Source organism: Bos grunniens, chromosome 5 (genome assembly GCF_055505025.1).
Source record: "Bos grunniens cultivar Pamir isolate PY7600 chromosome 5, Bosgru_T2T1.0, whole genome shotgun sequence".
Classification (NCBI taxonomy): Eukaryota; Metazoa; Chordata; class Mammalia; order Artiodactyla; family Bovidae; genus Bos; species Bos grunniens.
Genome location: NC_141169.1, coordinates 104,370,697 through 104,391,858, shown reverse-complemented (window position 1 = coordinate 104,391,858; position 21,162 = coordinate 104,370,697). Strand labels below are relative to the sequence as shown.

The 21,162-nt window shown below is 40.8% G+C and overlaps 1 protein-coding gene across 1 annotated transcript in view; it reads left to right on the top strand.

Annotated features, from left to right (window-relative positions):
- Positions 1-21,162, top strand: part of LOC147372851 (antigen WC1.1-like) — a 64,589-nt gene that overhangs the window by 10,825 nt on the left and 32,602 nt on the right. Inside the window, exons 3-7 of the mRNA XM_086402113.1 lie at positions 1,743-2,051; positions 2,145-2,462; positions 10,928-11,020; positions 11,097-11,411; positions 12,548-12,862. Of these exons, the coding sequence (XP_086258239.1) occupies positions 1,743-2,051; positions 2,145-2,462; positions 10,928-11,020; positions 11,097-11,411; positions 12,548-12,862 (1,350 nt within the window). The remainder of the gene's footprint in view (positions 1-1,742; positions 2,052-2,144; positions 2,463-10,927; positions 11,021-11,096; positions 11,412-12,547; positions 12,863-21,162) is intronic.

Below are 21,162 nucleotides of genomic sequence, written 5' to 3'. Positions count from 1 at the left end.
TTTTAATAAAAAAAAACAAACTTTTATTTTTCTCTCCTTTAGTTTTAAAACTTCCTTGATCCCACCTTGCCTGCCGTATGCTCCACCCACACCCTACTTCTACAGCAGTAGCTATCCTTTCTGATTTTCTTTTCCATTCATTTGTGTCTTTTAAAATTGTGTTTGCTTGTCTGAAGTGGGAGAAATGAAAAAGGATAGCAGCTTAAGTGGTAGATGGGAGGAGCAGAGGGTGATGTAATATGCTAACAACCTATTCAACAAGTGTTTCCCACAAATATTTACATATTTTGCCTGTACTGAGGCTTTTTCAACTTGGAACTCTCCAAATTATGGCTTGTTTGCTCACTTCCTCCTCCTTCTCCTTCTTCTTCCTCCTTTTAGAATTGTAAACCATTCAACATGCCATCTTCTTTTAGAATTGTAAAACATGCATGAAAGAAATTAAAGACAATATAATCAATGGAAAGTCATTCTGTGCTTCTGGGCTGGAAGAAGTAATATTGTTAAAATGCCTGTACTTGTCAAAGTGATCTACAGATTTAATGCAATTCCTATCTAAATCCCAATGGCATTCTTAATAGAAATAGAGAAAACAGTCTTAAAATAGAAGAGTGTGGTTTAATTTTTATATATTCATGAATTTCCTGTTTCCTTATTACTATTGAGTTTTATTTCCATTCCATTATGGTCATGAAAGATATTATTTTAATATTTTTGAATTTGTTAAGACTTATTTGTAACCTAGCCTGGAGAATATTTCATTTGTGCTTGAGAAGAATGCATATTGTTCTGTTGTTAGAATTAGTACAATGATAGTATTAAAATCAATTAGCATTTTCTATGAGTCCTGTTTCAGAAGAAAAACCTTTCATAGGAGATGATCTGGAAACTCAGCTGTCTGGTAAGGTCCCACTGAGAACACACACTCTACCAGGTCCTTTGACAAATCCTAGGATTTCAAGCGAGGTGGCCGGGACTCTCTCTCTGTGACTCTCTGAGTTTTCTTAACTCATCTTCTTTCCCACTAAGGTCACTGAAGAAATTAATGGAATTTTTGCCATTGAAAAGACAAGATGTGATGACATAAACACGAATTAGTAATAGTGTCCATATTTCTTCTCTGGAGGCGTCACCCATCTACAGGTTGGCATCCCCTCATGGATCCAGCCTCAAGATTTTCCCTCACCTAAGTCACTTGAGGACTAGCTCCTGGGAGAGAAAACTGATCAGAATATTAGCCCCACAAGTTCCAGGAAAGCTTTCTAAGCTTGTCTGGATGCTAGGTCTCTCATATCATAGCCCATGTTTCTCTGGGTGGGTTCCGTTCTGCATATCTCTACTTTCAAGTGCTGGCATATTACACATTATCCTTGGATCTATAGGTATTAGGCTGCTAAATGAGAAATTCACTTCTTCAACCAATGCTAAAAGATGTGTTTCCAGTATTCAGCCATTCCAATGATCTGAATTGGGCTCTGTAGTTTCTAGGCTCCTAGACCGAGGAATTCAGATTTCTAACCAGTCTCAAAGTGTATGTTCTTAGGATTCAGCCACTCCAAACTGACCTTGTAATCCTCCTGAATTTCTGTTTAGAAACCTGCTCAAGAAAATTCAATTATGACACTAACTATCAAAGACTCTCTACATGTTCCACTTCTAAAAAGAAAAACTTTCACACCATGGCCTGTAATGTGCAGTTTCAAGTCAGTACCATGAACACTGGTTTTGTTGTTTCCTCTTAGGATTTGTACGTCTGGCTGGAGGGGATGGACCCTGCTCAGGGCGAGTAGAAGTGCATTCTGGAGAAGCTTGGATCCCAGTGTCTGATGGGAACTTCACACTTGCCACTGCCCAGATCATCTGTGCAGAGCTGGGTTGTGGCAAGGCTGTGTCTGTCCTGGGACATGAGCTCTTCAGAGAGTCCAGTGCCCAGGTCTGGGCTGAAGAGTTCAGGTGTGAGGGGGAGGAGCCTGAGCTCTCAGTCTGCCCCAGAGTGCCCTGTCCAGGGGGCACTTGTCACCACATTGGAGCTGCTCAGGTTGTCTGTTCAGGTGAGATGCAGGTCAGGCCTTTCACATCTGTGAACACCCTATTCAGGTGAGAAAGTCATGTGATTTTGCTGAAACTCTGTCTTCTTCTACCAGCATACTCAGAAGTCCGGCTCATGACAAATGGCTCCTCTCAGTGTGAGGGGCAGGTGGAGATGAACATTTCTGGACGATGGAGAGCGCTCTGTGCCTCCCACTGGAGTCTGGCCAATGCCAATGTTATCTGTCGTCAGCTCGGCTGTGGAGTTGCCATCTCCACCCCTGGAGGACCACACTTGGTGGAAGGAGGTGATCAGATCCTAACAGCCCGATTTCACTGCTCAGGGGCTGAGTCCTTCCTGTGGAGTTGTCCTGTGACTGCCCTGGGTGGTCCTGACTGTTCCCATGGCAACACAGCCTCTGTGATCTGCTCAGGTAAGAGAGAAGAAAGGGCTACTGGTACTCAGGATGCTCCTGGAGTGAAATGTTTCCAAGAGCAGAGAGTGAGGGAAAATGGACTTCAAAGTCAGATATTTCATGGTGAAATATGGATCTTCTCATTGTTCCTTCATTTTTCAGGCCAGGGCAAGAAGTGTGAAGGGGAATAATATATTTTTAAGCAACATTGTTGCTTACTTATAATCATAGAAAACAGTGTAGGAGCAGTAAGTATAGACCTCAGTATGAACCCCAACCCAGAGCAACAGAGAGAATGTCCCCAGCACCACAGTCACTGTCGTCTCCTCTGGACAGGGAAAAGCACTTACTGAACTTCTACTAACGTAGAAAGTTTTATCAATTTTTGAACTTTATATAAAATGATGCAGTATGATGCATCTTTTGTATCTAATTTCTTTAGACTCAAGATTATGTTTGGGATTCACTCATGATGTTGTATATTGTAGCACTTTATTTTTTTTTATTACTGTAGAGTATGACTTTGAATGATCACATGGCCATGTACTGATCAATTCTACTGACAGTTTAAATCTGAGTTGTTTCCAGTTCTTGACTATTACAAATATGATATTACAACTTACCATGACAATGTCTTTGGATGCAAATATGTGTTACTTACTTTCCATGTTTAACCCTTGGTCTTTTATTTTCTTTTTCTTAATCGAATGGTGTCCTTTGATGAACTCATTTCTTAATCTTATGGAAATGTAACTTGCCAACTTTTTCCTGTATATTTAATGCTTCTTATAGCCTTTAAAACAGAATTTTTGCCTACTCCAAGATCATAAAAACATTCTCCAAGAGCGTCTTATGGAAATTTTATTCTTTTTCTCTTGCATATAATTGTGCATTCCTTCTGGGATTGATATCGGTGTAAGAAGAGGGTCAGGTTTCATATGGACATCCAATTAACTCAGTCTTTTTCTGAAAAGATTCTTTTCCCCACTTTAGTGCCGCCTTTGTCATAAGCAGAAGGGCAAGTATGTCTGTGCTTTTTAAGACTCTCTATTCTGTTCCATGTTATCATTTGTCTATCCTTGCACCATTACTGCATTTTCTTAATTATCATAACTTTGTCATTGTTGTTGTTCAATCGCTAAGTCATGTGTGACTCTTTGTGACCCATGAACTACAGCTCACCAGGCTTCCGTGTCCTTTACTATCTCCCAGAGTTTCAATGGAGAAGGCAATGGCAACCCACTCCAGTACTCTTGCCTGGAAAATCCTATGGACGGAGGAGCCTGGTAGGCTGCAGTCCATGGGATCGAGAAGAGTCAGACACGACTGAGTGACTTCACTTTCACTTTTCACTTTCATGCATTGGAGAAGGAAATGGAAATCCACTCCAGTGTTCTTGCCTGGAGAATCCCAGGGATGGGGGAGCCTGGTGGGCTGCCATCTATGGGGTTGCACAGAGTTGGACATGACTGAAGCGACTTAGCAGCAGCAGGAGCAGAGTTTCAAACTTTGTAGTTAGTCTTAATAACTTTAATTTACAAGAGTTACTTTATATTAACGCCTCTAACTTTGTTGCTTTTCTTAGCAACTGTGACGGTCATTCTTGGTTGCTTGTATTTTGTATCAATTTAGAAATCAGCTTGTCATTTTTGCCAAAAGAAAAGCTTAAGGGTACTTTCACTGGGATTACATTTAAAAATTTGAGAGGAGACAAAGAAATTTGAGGAAGACTGACATTGACAATGTTGAGTTTTCCAAATCATTGACATAATACATCCCTCCATTCAGTTAGATCTTGAATTTTTCTCAGAGATTTTGCCCATCTTCTACTAGGATTTCTCCTAGGTATTTTATTTTTGATGTCATGAGTATTTTTGTGGAAGTGTCCTGGCAATGAATTCTCTTTGAGTTGTTTTCATCTTTTAATTTTTAAAATTTTGATGTCATTTGAGACATTAAAATGTTGGGAAAGTTATATAAAAATTCCTTTATGACCTTTACCTGGGTTTCTAAATGTTAGTATCAATATTTCCCTTTAATCTCTGTGTGTGTGTGAGTGTCTTTCCTTCTTGATTCCCCTCCTGCCCCATTTCTTCCTGAATATGTCAAATCTTTCTGAATTAAGTTGAAGCCATGATGTTCCTTTACCCTTAGGACACTTCTGGGAATTTCCTTACAGAACCAGAGTTCAGTCAAGTCTTTAAATGACTTCAGCCCCAGGTGACATCTAATTGCAGCACTGAAAGACCCCACTGGAAGACTGCCAAACTGAGTCTTTTTCTGATTAATGACCCAAAGTCATAAGCAAAATGAAGTATATATTCTTTTTCTTCAGCTAAAAGTTAAGGAAAAACTTTTAGCTTCATGTTCATCAAATTGCTAACATCTGTTGAATCACAGAAAAAGCAAGAGAGTTCCAGAAAAACATCTACTTCTGCTTTATTGACCATGCCAAACCTTTGACTGTGTGGATCATGACAAATTGTGGAAAATTCTGAAAGAGATGGGAATACCAGACCCCCTGACCTGCCTCCTGTATGCAGATCAAGAAGCAATAGTTAGAACTGGACATGGAAAAAGCGACTGGTTCCAAACTGGGAAAGGTGTATGTCAAGGCTGTATGTTGTCACCCTGCTTATTTAACTTATATGCAGAGTGTATCATGTGAACTGCTGGGCTGGATGAAGCACAAGCTGGAATCAAGATTGCCAGGAGAAATATCAATAACCTCAGATATGCTGATGACACCACCTTTATGGCAGAAAGCAAAGAGGAGCTGAAGAGCCTCTTGATGAAAGTGAAAGAGTAGAGTGAAAAAGCTGGCTTAAAACTCAACATTCAAAAAACTAAGATCAAGGCATCCAGTCCCATCACTTCATGGCAAATAGATGGGGAAACAATGGAAACAGTGATAGATTTTATTTTCTTGGGCTCCAAAATCACTGTAGATGGTGACTGCAGCCATGAAATTAAAAGGCATCTGCTCCTTGGAAGAAAAGCGATGACAAACCTGCTGCTGCTAAGTCACTTCAGTCATGTCCGACTCTTTGCGACCCCAGAGACGGCAGCCCACCAGGCTCCCACTTCCCTGGGATTCTCCAGGCAAGAACACTGGAGTGGGTTGCCGTTTCTTTCTCCAATGCATGAAAGTGAAAAGTGAAAGTGAAGTCACTCAGTCGTGTCCGACTCTTTAGCGACCCCATGGACTGCAGCCTACCAGGCTCCTCTGCCCATGGGATTCTCCAGGCAAGAGTACTGGAGTGGGGTGCCATTGCCTTCTCCAACAAACCTAGATAGCATATTAAAAAGCAGAGACATTACTTTGCTGACAATTGTCCATTTGGTCAAATCTGTGGCTTTTCCAGTAGGCATTTATGGATGTAAGAGTTGGACCATAAAGAAGGCTGAGTGCCAAAGAATGGATGCTTTTGAACTGTGGTGTTGGAGAAGACTGCTCTGAGTCCCCTGGACTGCAAGGAAATCAAACCAGTAGGTCCTAATGGAAATCAGTCCTGAATATTTATTGGAAGGACTGATTCTAAAGCTGAAGCTGCAATACTTTGGCTACCTGATGAGAAGAATTGACTCATTGGAAAAGACCCTGATGCTGTAAGATTGAGGGTGGGAGAAGAAAGGGATGACAGAGGATGAGATGGTTGGATGGCATCACCGACTTGATGGACATGAGTTTGAGCAAGCTCCAGGAGTTGGTGATGGACAGGGAAGTCTGGCGAGGTGCAGCCAATGGGGTCACAAAGAGTTGGACATGACTGAGTGACTGAACTGAACTGGGCTAAATTTTGGGGGAAAATCTTCTATACAACAATGTCACCAGAACTCTTGTCATGTGACCTGAATTTCTACATTGAAGACTATCCTCTGATCTTGCACTGTGATGTTTCCACCTTATGCTGAGCTAGTGCATGACTACTATTATTCTTTAATTCTTAATTTCAGCTAACACATTTTTCAGCTCTAGAAGTACTTCACTTTTGTTATTTCTCTGCAAAGATACACATTTTGTCTATTATTTCCATAAACACTTTAATCGTGGCTATTTAAATTCTCTGTCAGGTAAATCTAGCAGGTGAAAAATCTGGGAAATTCTTTCCAATGCCTCCTTTTTCCTTTCTGTTTTTCACGAGATCTATTTTATTTAAGTGTTTGTTTTAAAGTTAGACATTGAAGAAATTGTAGAAATCCTTCAGAAAGAATTTTGTTTTGCTTTTACTTCGGGATAGATTTGGCCTTCCTTGGTGACTCAGATGGTAAAAAATCTGCCTGCAATGTGGGAGATCTGGGTTTGATCCCTGGATTGGGAAGATCCCTTGGAGGAGGGCATGGCAAGCCACTCCAGTATTCTTGCTTGAAAAATCCTATGGGCAGAGGAGCCTGGTGGGCTATAGTCCATGGGGGTCACAAACAGTCTGACATGACTGAGCGACTAAGCACAACACAGGGATAGATTTAGGGATACAACAACTTATTTAACTCATTCTTATAGCAACACTTGGGTTAAAACAAAAATTGTGATACTGTCAGAAGCAGAACTCTCCACAGAGAAGGTGAACAATAAGAGTATGATAACTTTACTGCTGGGTCACCGCTTTCATAGCAAACATCCTCTTCCAACAACACAAGAGAAGATTCTACACATGGACATCACCAGATGGTCAACACCGAAATCATATTGATTATATTCGTTGCAGCCAAAGATGGAAAAGCTCTATACAGGCAGCAAAAACAAGACTGAGAGCTGACTGTAGCTCAGATCATGAACTCCTTATTGCCAAATTCAGACTTAAATTTAAGAAAGTGGGGAAAACCACTAGACCATTCATGTATGATCTAAATCAAGTCCCTTATGACTATACAGTGGAAGTGAGAAGTAGATTTAAGGGACTAGATCTGATAGACAGAGTGCCTGATGAACTATGGACAGAGGTTCGTGGCATTGCACAGGAGACAGAAATCAAGACCATCCCCAAGAAGAAATGCAAAAAAGCAAAATGGCTGTCTGAGGAGGCCTTCCAAATAGGTGTGAAAAGAAGTGAAGCAAAAAGCAAAGGAGAAAAGGAAAGATACCCATTTGAATGCAGGGTTCCAAAGAATAGCAAGGAGATAAGAAAGCCTTTCTCAGTGATCAATGCAAAGAAATAGAGGAAAACAACAGAATTGGAAAGACTAGAGATCTCTTCAAGAAAATTAGAGATACCAAGGGAACATTTTATGCAAAGATGGGGTCAATAAAGGATAGAAATGGTATGGACCTAACAGAAGCAGAAGATATTAAGAAGAGGTGGCAAGAATACATAGGACTGTACAAAAAAGATCTTCACAACCTGAATAATTGCCGAGGTCCAGCCCCGGCTGATCCAGGGTATTCGAAGGAGAGACGGCCTAGGTGACTATTCAAATGTTAATTAGAGATATAAGAGTAATAGAATGAGGATAGCTCAGTAGGAATATTCAGTGGAGAAAAGAGGCTGAGTAGCTTGGTTTACGTGGAAAATCAGTATAACCTGTGACACCAGGTTAGCTCTGACCATGGAGGCCGCAGGCACCCTCTCGAATAGCGGAAGGTGCCCCACCTTAGACACCTTCTTGAGTGGGTCTTAGAAGCCCAGGCAGATAAATGGTCGCAGAGGATATCCACGTTCCAGACGGAGACTTCAGCCAGAAGTTAAAGGGAAGAATGACATGGGGAGACCAAGCGTTGGTGAGCAAGGCCCGTAGCTTTATTTTTAACAGGGGCTTATATACCCTAAGTTACACATAGAGGATAATAGGGGATGCAAAGTCAGTAGTTTTTGATCCTTATCAAAAACCAAGGTTTCTTTCCTGCAAATTTATTATATACAAATGGTTTAGGTGATTTACATCATCTTCTGGCCAGAAGGCCTATTAACATTTTATGACTCTTGACAAGGACTTATCAACAAAGACTTATTTTCTCTAAGAGTAATTATTTTAAGGTTTGGCGCCATCTTCCGAAGATAAAATTGCATTCCTATAGGGCAGATGTGTAATGGGTTTACAACAAAGGAAAGAATTTATTACCTTAAGGGTCTAAAGTTACTAACACCAAGGCCATTACTTATTTTTTCTACGTACCAACTGTATTAATTAATACACATTCAAGGATACAATTCAGGGGATGTGGAAACTCTGCAACAAGCATTGGCTCATCAATGAAATCCTTTACTAGTTTATTCTGACAGTTTCTAACTCTCTGAGAGGTTCTAAACTATTTGAATATCTTAAGCTTCCTGTGCCTCTCGAGGCTGGGAGACTGTAAACAATCGTATACATAGCTGTAGGAGTCCGGGTAAACTTGTCAGGCGAGTTAGAGAGCCATCTGAGGGGTTTGGATTTAAACACTCCTAATTGCCCAGGAACTTTATTAATTGGAGCTGTAAGTTAACTCTTTGACAGAGAGAGCGAGATGGTGGTGGGGGACAGCCCCCAGTAAAGTCAGAGGTGAGAGCACAAAGCAATAAAGTAGGCAGACTCTGGTTTTTGGTGGGTAGATGCTCGAGAATATCCTGGGGGACTCCTGAGGCTCGATCCCGCCTTTGCGTATGCCGAGCCTCCTTCCTCATGACCTTTGTCATGAGTGGAATGCCTCACCAGCTCCCGGCAGATAATGATGATGGTGTGATCACTCACACTCACCTAGAGCCAGACATCCTGGAATGTGAAGTCAAGTGGGCATTAGGAAGCATCACTACTAACAAAGCTAGTAGAGGTGATGGAATTCCAGATGAGCTCTTTCAAATCTGAAAGATGATGCTGTGAAAGTGCTGCATGCCATATGTCAGCAAATTTGGAAAACTCAGCAGTGTCCACAGGACTGGAAAAGGTCACTTTTCATTCCAATCCCAAAGAATGCTCAAACTACTGCACAATTGCACTCATCTCACATGCTAGGAAAGTAATGCTCAAAATTGTCCAAGCCAGGCTTCAGCAATATGTGATCCATGAACTTCCAGATGTTCAAGCTGGTTTTAGAAAAGGCAGAGGAACCAGAGATCAAATTGCCAACATCTGCTGGATCATCAAAAAAGCAAGAGAGTTCCAGAAAAACATTTATTTTTGCTTTATTGACTATGCCAAAGCCTTTGACTGTGTGGATCACAATAAACTCTGGAAAATTCTGAAAGAGATGGGAATACCAGACCACCTGACCTGCCTCTTGAGAAACCTGTATGCATGTCATAAAGCAACAGTTAGAACTGGACATGGAACAACAGACTGGTTCCAAATAGGAAAAGGAGTACATCAAGGCTGTATATTGTTATCCTACTTATTTAACTTATATGCAGAGTACATCATGAGAAATGCTGGGCTGCATGAAGCACAAGCTGGAATCAAGATTGCTGGGAGAAATATCAATAACCTCAGATATGCAGATGACACCACCCTTATGGCAGAAAGTGAAGAACTGAAAAGCCTCTTGATGAAGGTGAAAGAGGAGAGTGAAAAAGTTGGCTTAAAGCTCAACATTCAGAAAATGAAAATCATGGCATCTGGCTCCATCACTTTGTGGGAAATACATGGGGAAACAGTGGAAGAAGTGGCTGACTTTATTTTTTTGGGCTCCAAAATCACTGCAGAAGGTGACTGCAGCCAAGAACTTAAAAGACGCTTACTCCTTGGAAGGAAAGTTATAACCAACCTAGACAGCATATTAAAAAGCAGAGACAATACTTCGTCAACAAAGGTCCATCTAGTCAGAAGCTATGGTTTTTCCAGTAGTCATGTATGGATATGAGAGTTGGACTATAAAGAAAGCTGAGCACCAAAGAATTGATGCTTTGAACTGTGGTGTTGGCGAAGACTCTCGAGAGTCCCTTGGACTGCAAGGAGATCCAACCAGTCCATCTTAGAAGAGATCAGCCCTGGGTGTTCATTGGAAGGACTGATGAAGCTGAAACTCCCAGTACTTTGGCTACCTGATGTGAAGAACTCTATCATGTGAAAAGGCCCTGATGCTGGGAAAGAGTGATGGCAGGAGGAGAAGGGGAGGATAGAGGATGAGATGGTTGGGTGGTATCATCAACTGGATGGACATGGGTTTGGGTGGACTCCGGGAGTTGGTGATGGACAAGGAGGCCTTGCGTGCTGTGGTTCATGGGGTTGCAAAGAGTCAGACACGACTGAGTGAATGAACTGAAGTGAACTGAATACAGCTTTCATATAAGCTCCATTAGGAGGGATTGGGGGCAGGAGGAGAAGGGGATGACAGAGGATGAGATGGCTGGATGGCATCACCGACTCAACGGACGTGAGTCTGAGTGAACTCCAGGAGTTGGTGATGGACAGGGAGGCCTGGCCTGCTGCAATTCATGGGGTCTCAAAGAGTCGGACACGACTGAGTGACTGAACTAACTAACTAACTAACTGACCAGGTCATTATTTCCCTTAATTCAGTTTCCTGTTCTTCAACCCTTCCAGACTTCTGATCATTGTTGTTTCTTCAGGAAACCAGATCCAGGTGCTTCCCCAGTGCAACGACTCCCTGTCTCAACCTGCAGGCTCTGCGGCCTCCGAGGAGAGCGCCCCCTACTGCTCAGGTGAGGGTCCCACAAGACAGAAGACCCTTCTCATTCCCCAGGTCGATGCCCCATTGTCCCATTTCTCTCTCCTCAGACAGCAGGCAGCTCCGCCTGGTGGACGGGGGCGGTCCCTGCGCCGGGAGAGTGGAGATCCTTGACCAGGGCTCCTGGGGCACCATCTGTGATGACGGCTGGGACCTGGACGATGCCCGCGTGGTGTGCAGGCAGCTGGGCTGTGGAGAAGCCCTCAATGCCACGGGGTCTGCTCACTTCGGGGCAGGATCAGGGCCCATCTGGCTGGACAACTTGAACTGCACAGGAAAGGAGTCCCACGTGTGGAGGTGCCCTTCCCGGGGCTGGGGGCAGCACAACTGCAGACACAAGCAGGACGCGGGGGTCATCTGCTCAGGTCTGCGCTGCACACTGTCCGCAGGTGGGGGAGGGGTGGGGCCCTGGAGGACGGGGTCTGAGCCCTGAGGGAGAGATGCTCAAAGGACCAGCTAAGGAGGCTTCCTCCCGTGGAGCCTGTCTTTCCAGCAGACGTGAAGACGAGGTGCTTTCACTTCCTCCCGCAGCAGCTGCGGATCTGGTCGTTTCTTCTCAGCAGTGTTTCCTGGCAGAGCCGATTTTTACAGTTTTTCTTGAAAGCAGGGCTCTCTCTCCAGTTACATACAAAAAATTTAAACCCACGGTACTAGTTTCCGTTTGCTTCAGTAACAATTTTAAATTAGTGGGTTAAAACAACATATATTTATTTCCTTTGGGGGAGAATCTATTTCTTGTCTTTTCAATATTCTAGATAAAAAAAAAAAAGAAAGTCACATAATCGTGTCTGACTCTTTGCGATCCCATGGACTATATCCTGCCCTGCCCCTCTGTCCATGGAATTCTCAAGCTTCTAGAAACTGTCTACATCCCTTGGTTCACAGCCTCCTTCATCCATTATCAGACCAGAAATGCTGCAGGCCTCCAGATATGAGCCAGAGTCACATTTCTTTCTTTAGGCAGAGCTAAGAAATGTATTCCATGTTTAAGGATAGTGGGTCTAAGGATGTGCTCAGACTGGGCTCACATTTTTCATACAATATTCTAGCTTAATCTCACCATCCCAAGGTCCTTTTCTTAATCACATCTGTAAATCCCCTTTGTCAAGTATGGTAACATATTCACAGGTTGCAGAGCCTGGGATGTAGACATTTTTGGGTTTATTATTCTGCCTATCTCCCTAATATCCACATCACATCCCTTAACATACTCTTCAACGATTTTCTTAGGAAGCAGAATTCAGCTGCCCCTCCCTGACTAGTGCCTACACAATTTGGTCTTCCTCTCAGTTCATATCCACTACACCATTGTGGTAGAAATAGAAAGACAGACACAAATGGACAAAGTCAGTTAAAAGGGAGGCGATGTCAGTCTTGTCATCTAGTGGGTATCTCTTGAACAAGGTCAGAGATGAATGTTTACCATTTCTAGAAGAAAGGAAAACCTAGAACATGCAGCAAAATTTTCACTGTGTCCTGTCTCCTCCCCTTTCAACCTTAGAGTTCCTGGCCCTCAGGATGGTGAGCGAGGACCAGCAGTGTGCTGGGTGGCTGGAAGTTTTCTACAATGGGACCTGGGGCAGTGTCTGCCGCAGCCCCATGGAAGACATCACTGTGTCCATGATCTGCAGACAGCTTGGCTGTGGGGACAGTGGAACCCTCAACTCTTCTGTTGCTCTTAGAGAAGGTTTTAGGCCACAGTGGGTGGATGGAATCCAGTGTCGGAAAACTGACACCTCTCTCTGGCAGTGTCCTTCTGACCCTTGGAATTACAACTCATGCTCTCCAAAGGAGGAAGCCTATATCTGGTGTGCAGGTGATTTACTGTCTGTTTCTGTGTGTCTGTCCCAACCCTGTAGGATGCAGTGAGATTTGATATTTTAAAATCTAAGTGATGAGTTTAATTTGGGTCCACAAAATGACATTAAGTGAAAATGTTAGTGTCCAACTCAGTCGTGTCCGACTCTTTGTGTCTGCATGGACTATAGCCCGCCAGGCTCCTCTGTCCATGGAATTTCCAGGCAAGAATACTGGAATGGGTTTCCATTCCCTTCTCCAGGGGATCATCCCAACCTAGGTATCGCAATTGAGTCTCCCACACTGCAGTCAGATTCTTTACCGTCTGAGTCACCAGAGAAGCCTAAATGAGGTAAGGATGAAATTAATTTTATCCACATATTCCACTCTTGTTTGTTAAAATTTTTAATTGAGATGTAATTCTTGTAACATTATATTAGTTCTAAGTATAAAACATAATGTTTATGTTTTTGTACATATTGGTAAATCATCACCACATGTACAGTAATATCCATCACCACATGTAGTTACAATTTTTTTTTCTCATGATCCCACAAGTAAGAATTTGCATGCTGCAACTAAGACCCAGGACAATCAAATAAATAATTAATTTTAAAAGAGAGCATTATTCTCTTCATAGTCTTGACATAAGAACATGCATCATGTTTTTTTTTTTTTTTTTTAATCCACATTAGGGCTCCCCTGGTAGCTAAGCTGGTAAAGAATCCGCCTACAATGCAGGAGACCCCGGTTTGATTCCTGGGTCGGGAAGATCCACTGGAGAAGGGATAGGGCTACTCATTCCAGTATTCTTGGACTTCCCTGATGACTCAGTGGGTAAAGAATCTGCCTGCAATGTGGGAAACCTAGGTGCGATCCCTGGCTTGGGAACACCCCTGGAGAAGGGAAAGGCTACCCACTCCAGTATTTTGGCCTGGAGAATTCCATGGATTGTATACTCCATGGGGTCGTAAAGAATTGGACATGACTGAGCGACTTTCACAAACACTATATACAAAAATATTATCTTCTTTCCTATATTACAGTTTTTTCTTTTTTTAATATAAATATATTTATTTTAATTGGAGGTTAATTACTTTACAATATTGTATTGGTTTTGCCATACATCAACATGAATCCACCACAGGTATACACATGTTCCCCATCCTGAACCCCCCTCTCTCCTCCCTCCCCGTACCATCCCTCTGGGTCGTCTCAGTGCACCATCTCCAAGCAACCAGTATCATGCATTGAACCTGGACTGGTGACTCGTTTCATATATGATATTATATATGTTTCAATGCCATTCTCCCAAATCATCCCACCCTCGCCCTCTCCCACAGAGTCCAAAAGACTGTTCTATACATCTGTGTCTCTTTTGCTGTCTCGCATACAGGGTTATCATTACCATCTTTCTAAATTCCATATATATGCATTAATATACTGTATTGGTGTTTTTCTTTCTGGCTTAGTTCACTCTGTATAATAGGCTCCAGTTTCATCCACCTCATTATTACAGTTAAGATATCTTTTATGACAATATTTTTTTCTCTAGAATGTTTTAAAATTTTTATTTATTTATAGGAACTCTCTATAAACAAACATCACTTCAGTTCAGTTGCTCAGTTGTGTCAGCTTCAACATCAGTCCTTCCAATGAACACTCAGGACTGATCTCCTTTAAGATGGACTGGTTGGATCTCCTTGCAGTTCAAGGGACTCTCAAGAGTCTTCTCCAACACCACAGTTCAAAAGCATCAATTCTTAGCTGCTCAGCTTTCTTTATAGTCTTATAAACAAACATCACTTACTCTTTCTTAAATATTTTTGTAAATATTTCCCCCATTTTTTGCATATATGTTTAAGGTTATATATATGAATGGGGGGGTTATGTTATCAAATCTATAATGGTTTACTTTTGACTTCTGCCCTTAATGAAATGTTTCATATGCCATTCTTAATCTCAAAATAATATTGAATCAAGTTTTATTTTCTGCAAATAATTTTACAGTTCCACTAAAGAATATTCAAAACCTAATTTTGAATTCATTTATTTATCTGAATTTATTTTACTATGTGTGATTGTATAATATCATCACCAGATAAGAATTATATTTTAGATATGTGATAGCTTCATCACAAAATAAAAACACATTGCTTCATTATTTCATGGATATGATGTCAAAAATACAGGCAACAAAGCAAAAATAGACAAGTGGGAATATATCAAACTAAAAATCTTCAAGCCAAAGGAAACATCAACAGAGTGAAAAAGCAAGCTAGCACAAATTATATAAGGTGTTAATTTCCAAACAAATAAGGAACTCCTGGAACTCAAGAAAAAAATAATCTAAAACCTAATAACTCAATTAAAAAATAGGCCAAGGGCTTGAATAGACATTTCTCTAAAGAAGACATACAAATGGCCAGTGGGTATATGAAAAATGCTTGACATTGTCAATCATCAGGGAAATGTAAATCAAAACCAGAAAGATATCATCTCACACATGTCAGAATGACTGTTTTTTTTTTTTTAAAGACACCTAATGTTTGCAAGGCTGTGGAGAAATTGACACTTTCTGTGTACTTATCCACATGAAATGTATAAATTTTATTAATAAAGCTATGCAATCTGGGGGTTAAATCTCTGGACTTTCACTGTCATGGGTCCAGGTTCAATTCCTGACCTGGGAACTAAGATCCCACGAGCTACAGCACAGCCAAAAACAAACAAACAACAACACAAAAACTATGACCAAAAAATCTGTATGATTTGTAGTGATGTCCCTTTTCATTCTTGGTATTGTTAACTTCATTTACTCTCTGCTCTTCATTGGTATTGATCAGTGTTCATCAGTTTTCAATGAGCCATGTTTAAAGGGTTTTTTCCTATGTTTTCCATCTTACACTTAGCTTCTTATCCATTCATTATTATTCCTTTTTTAATTAACTCCAACATTCTATATTCTTTAGGCTTTCTCATCTCCTAGTTTCTTAATTGAAGCTTACATTTTTTTCACTTTCAGTCTTTCCTCTTCTCTAAATCTAGGGTATAAATGCCCCTTAGGCACTACTTGAGTTTCATTAGAAGAATTTATGATAATATAATTATTTTGTGTTTGTTATTATTATTGTATTTTTATTATCATTATTTCACAATATTTGGTAAATTTTAAATTTATTCCCAGACTCAGGTGTTTTTTGGAAGGGTGCTGCTGAATTTCCCAAAATAGGGATGGCTAACAATATTTTCTTTTTAATTCTTAATTTTATTCCACTGTGGTCAGAGTAAATACTCTGTATGAATTCAAAGAGTGAAATATTTTGTCCTATTATGTGGTCATTTTTGATAATTGTTCCTAGTGCATTTACAATAATGTGAACTCTTGCATTGTTGGGTGCATTGCTCTATGTGTTACTTAGTTAAATGTGCTGATTATTTTGTTGTACATCTACTGTATTCTTTGTTTTTTTTGTATGTCTGGTCTGTATGCTATTGAAAAAGATACAGTAAAAATCCCCCATTTTGATTGTGATTTTGCCTATTTCTTCTTTTCATTCTGTCAAGTATATTTCAAAGCTATGTTCTGTTACCTTTCTTGAATTTTGATGTTTATATCTTTATTAAGGGTGCATCTCATTATAATCACGAAAATTCTCTCTTTAATTCAATTAGTGTTCTGTTCAGTTCAGTTCAGCAGCTAAGTTTTGTCCAACTCTTTGCGACCCGATGGACTGTAGCACCCCAGGCTGCCCTGTCCACCACCAACTCCCAGAGTTTACCCAAACTCATGTCCATTGAGTCAGTGATGCCATCCAGCAATCTCACCCTCTGTCATCCCCTTCTCCTTCTGCCCCCAATCTTTCTCAGCATCGGGGTCTTTTGAAATGAGTCACCTCTTCACATCAGGTGGCCAAAATATTGGAGTTTCAGCTTCAACATCAGTCCTTCCAGTGAGCACTCAGGACTGATCTCCTTTAGGATGGACTGGTTGGATTTCCTTGCAGTCCAAGGGACTCTCAAGAGTCTTCTCCAACACCACAGTTCAAAAGCATCAATTCTCCATTGCTCAGCTTTCTTTACAGTCCAACTCTTACCACATCCACACATGACTACTAGAAAAACCATAGCTTCTGACTAGATGGACCTTTTGTTGGCAAAGTTATGTCTCCGCTTTTTAGTATGCTGTCTAGGTTGGTTATAACTTTCCTTCCAAGGAGCAAGCGTCTTTTAATTTCATGGCTGCAATCACCATCTGCAGTGATTTTGGAGCCCCCCAAATAAAGTCAGCTACTGTTTCCACTGTTTCCCCATCTCTTTGCCATGAAGTGATGGGACTGGATGCCATGATCTTAGTTTCCTGAATGTTGAGCTTTAAGCCAACTTTTTCACTCTCCTCTTTCACTTTCATCAAGAGGCTCTTTAGTTCTTCTTCACTTTCTGCCATAAGGGTGGTGTCGTCTGCATATCTGAGGTTATTGATATGTCTCCCAGCAGTCTTGATTCCAGCTTGTGCTTCATCCAGCCCAGCATTTCTCATGTGGTATTCTGTATATAAGTTAAATAAGCAGGATGACAATATACAGCCTTGAGGTACTCATTTTCCTATTTGGAACCAGACTGTTGTTCCATGTCCAGTTCTAACTGTTGCTTCCTGACCTGCATACAGGTTTCTCAAGAGGCAGGTAAGGTGGTCTAGTATTCCCATCTCTTTCAGAATTTTCCACAGTTTATTGTGATCCACAGTCAAAGGCTTTGGCATAGTCAATAAAGCAGAAATAGATGTTTTCCTGGAACTCTCTTGCTTTTTCAATGATCCAACAGATGTTGGCAATTTGATCTCTGGTTCCTCTGCCTTTTCTAAAACCAGCTTGAACGTCTGGAAGTTCACGGTTCACGTATTACTGAAGCCTGGCTTGGAGAATTTTGAGCATTACTTTACTAGCGTGTGAGATGAGTGCAATTGTATGGTAGTTTGAGCATTCTTTGGCATTGCCTTTCTTTGGGATTGGAATGAAAAGTGACCTTTTCCAGTCCTGTGGCCACTGCTGAGTTTTCCAAATTTGCTGGCATATTGAGTGCAGCACTTTCACAGCATCATCAGGATTTGAAATAGATCAACTGGAATTCCATCACCGCCACTAGCTTTGTTAGTAGTGATGCTTTCTAAAGCCCACTTGACTTCACATTCCAGGATGTCTGGCTCCAGGTCAGTGATCACACCATCGTGATTATCTGGGTCGTGAAGATCTTTTTTGTACAGTTCTTCTGTGTATTCTTGCCACCTCTTCTTAATATCTTCTGCTTTTGTTAGGTCCATACCATTTCTGTCTTTTATTCATCTTTGCATGAAATGTTCCCTTGGTATCTCTAATTTTCTTGAAGAGATCTCTAGTCTTTCCCATTCTTTTGTTTTCCTCTATTTCTTTGCACTGATTGCCAAGGAAGGATTTCTTATTTCTCCTTGCTATTTTTTGGCACTCTGCATTCACATGGGTATATCTTTCCTTTTCTCCTTTGCTTTTTGCTTCCCTTCTTTTCACACCTATTTGGAAGGCCTCCTCAGACAGCCATTTTGCTTTTTTGTATTTCTTTTTTTCTTGGGGATGGTCTTGATTTCTGTCTCCTGTACAGTGTCACGAACCTCTGTCCATAGTTTATCAGGCACTCTGTCTATCAGATCTAGTCCCTTAAATCTACTTCTCACTTCCACTGTATAGTCATAAGGGATTTGATTTAGGTCATACCTGAATGGTCTAGTGTTTTTCCCCACTTTCTTCAATTTAAGTCTGAACTTGGCAATAAGGAGTTCATGGTCTGAGCCACAGTCAGCTCCTGGTCTTGTTTTTGCTGCCTGTATAGAGCTTCTCCATCTTTGGCTGTGAAGAATATAATCTATCTGATTTCAGTGTCAGCCATCTGGTGATGTCCATGTGTAGAGTCTTCTCTTGTGTTGTTGGAAGAGGGTGTTTGCTATGATCAGTGTGTTTTCTTAGCAAAACTCTCTTAGCCTTTGCCCTGCTTCATTCTGTCCTCCGAGGTCAAATTTGCCTGTCACTCCAGGTGTTTCTTGACTTCCTACTTTTGCATTCCAGTACCCTGTAATGAAAAGGATATCTTTTTTGGGTGTTAGTTCTAAAAAGTCATGTAGGTGTTCATAGAACCATTCAACTTCAGCTTCTTCAGCATTACTGGTTGGGGCATAGATTTGGATTACTGTGATATTGAATGGTTTGCCTTGGAAATAACAGAGAGATCATTCTGTTGTTTTTGAGATTGCATCCAAGTACTGCATTTCAGACTCTTTTGTTGACTTTGATGGTTACTCCATTTCTTCTAAGTGATTCCTGCCCACAGTAGTAGATATAATGGTCATATGAGTTAAATTCACCTATTCCAGTCCATTTTAGTTCACCGATTCCTAGAATGTTGATGTTCACTGTTGCCATCTCCTGTTTGACCACTTCCAATTTCCCTTCATTCATGGACCTAAGATTCCAGGTTCCTATGCAATATTGCTCTTTACACCATTGGACCTTGCTTCTATCACCAGTCACATCCACAACTGGGTATTGTTTTTGCCTTGGCTCCCTGCCTTCATTCTTTCTGGAGTTATTTCTCCACTGATCTCCAGTAACATATTGGGCACCTACTGACCTGGGGGGTTCATCTTTCAGTGTCCTGTCTTTTTGCCTTTTCATACTGTTCATGGGGTTTTTCAAGGCAAGAATACTGCAGTGGTTTGCCGTTCCCTTCTCCAGTGGACCACATTTTGTCAGACCTCTCCACCATGACCTGTCCATCTTGGTTGGCCCTATACAGCCTGGCTTAGTTTCATTGAGTTAGACAAGGCTGTGGTCCATGTGATCAGGTTGGCTAGTTTTCTGTGATTGTGGTTTCAGTCTGTCTGCCCTCTGATGCCCTCTCTGAGCACTACTGTCAATTAGTGTATCTTTTCTTAAAGTCTACTTTCTGGGACGTCGATAAAGCTACTCAAGTTTTCTTATAGTTAGTACATTTTTTCCATCATTTTACTTTCAACCTTTCTTTGTTTTCATAATATAAGGTGATCGTTTTGCAAGTAACATTTGCACCAGTTTTGTTTTATCTTAATCCATTCACTGTAAATGCAGTTAGTGATATTGATGTGTTGGTATCTGCCATTTGCTTTTAATTGATCCACATGCTTTATGTTCCTTTTTCTCTCCCCTTTTCCCCCTTCCTTTAGTATTAAATAAATCTGTTATTATTTCAGATTTTCCTTTTAATTTTCAGCAGCTTTACTAGGAAGAGTATGAAAACTCTTCCATTTATGTTTTTAAAAAATTCTCTATCATTATACCTTCAAATATGACTTCTGTAGTTCTGTCTCTCTGTCTCTGTATCTCTTCTCCTTCTCCTACTCTTTCTTTTCCTTCTCATCTCTCATCTTTATGACTCCTCTAAATCACTGTATTCTAAGTTCTATCTAAAATTTGTTTGACTTATCCATTCACTTTTAACCCTAGATATTTTATTTTAGGTCAACAATGGTTCCATTGCTATTTTTATTTGTTTATGATTATTTGCTAATTTTTTCATCTTTGTACCTGTATATTCTCCCCTTCTCTCCTTTCCCCTAAATACACTGATCGTAGTTAAAATCCTTATGCATTTCTATCATGTGTGTCTCTGCATTCTCTTATCTCTTTTTTTCACTTTGGTCATTTGTCATGTTATCCTAACTTGTCAAATGTCATGTCATTTTTTGTTGAATGCTATAAATTATATAGGAAAAAGTAAGATACTCTTGATACATTTTCTAATACCTGAAAGGATCTACCCTTTGTTTTGCTAGGCAGATGGGGGAAGGGGTGTATATCACTCAAATATCTAAATATAACCTAAAACTGAGCTGTAATAAGTGTGGGTTGCAGTTTTGGTAGCACCCGGTCCACCTGTGATTTTTCTGTCCCTGTGACAGGGGATTTCAGAGATTTCAGTTCAGAGCCTGGATTCTTTGGTAGCTCAGTACCCAAGAGAATGAGAAAGACTCTGCTTTCCAAGTCTTTTTATATAGTTCTTTAGCCTCCTGTCCTTCACAGCTTACATACTGGGCAGATATTTGAGGAGAAAACGTGCTGTGTGAGAGAGGCTCTCAAGACTCTAATTTTGTCACTCCAGCACCAGGTAACTCCCAAATTATGATTGCTTCCTGTCACAACAGTAGTCTTCTGCTTTCCCAAGCCCAGATTCAGAATCATTAAATTATGCAATGAATCAGCAAATTCCCAGAGAAAAAGAAGCTATAGATCCTTGGCTAACATTGAAATAACCTCC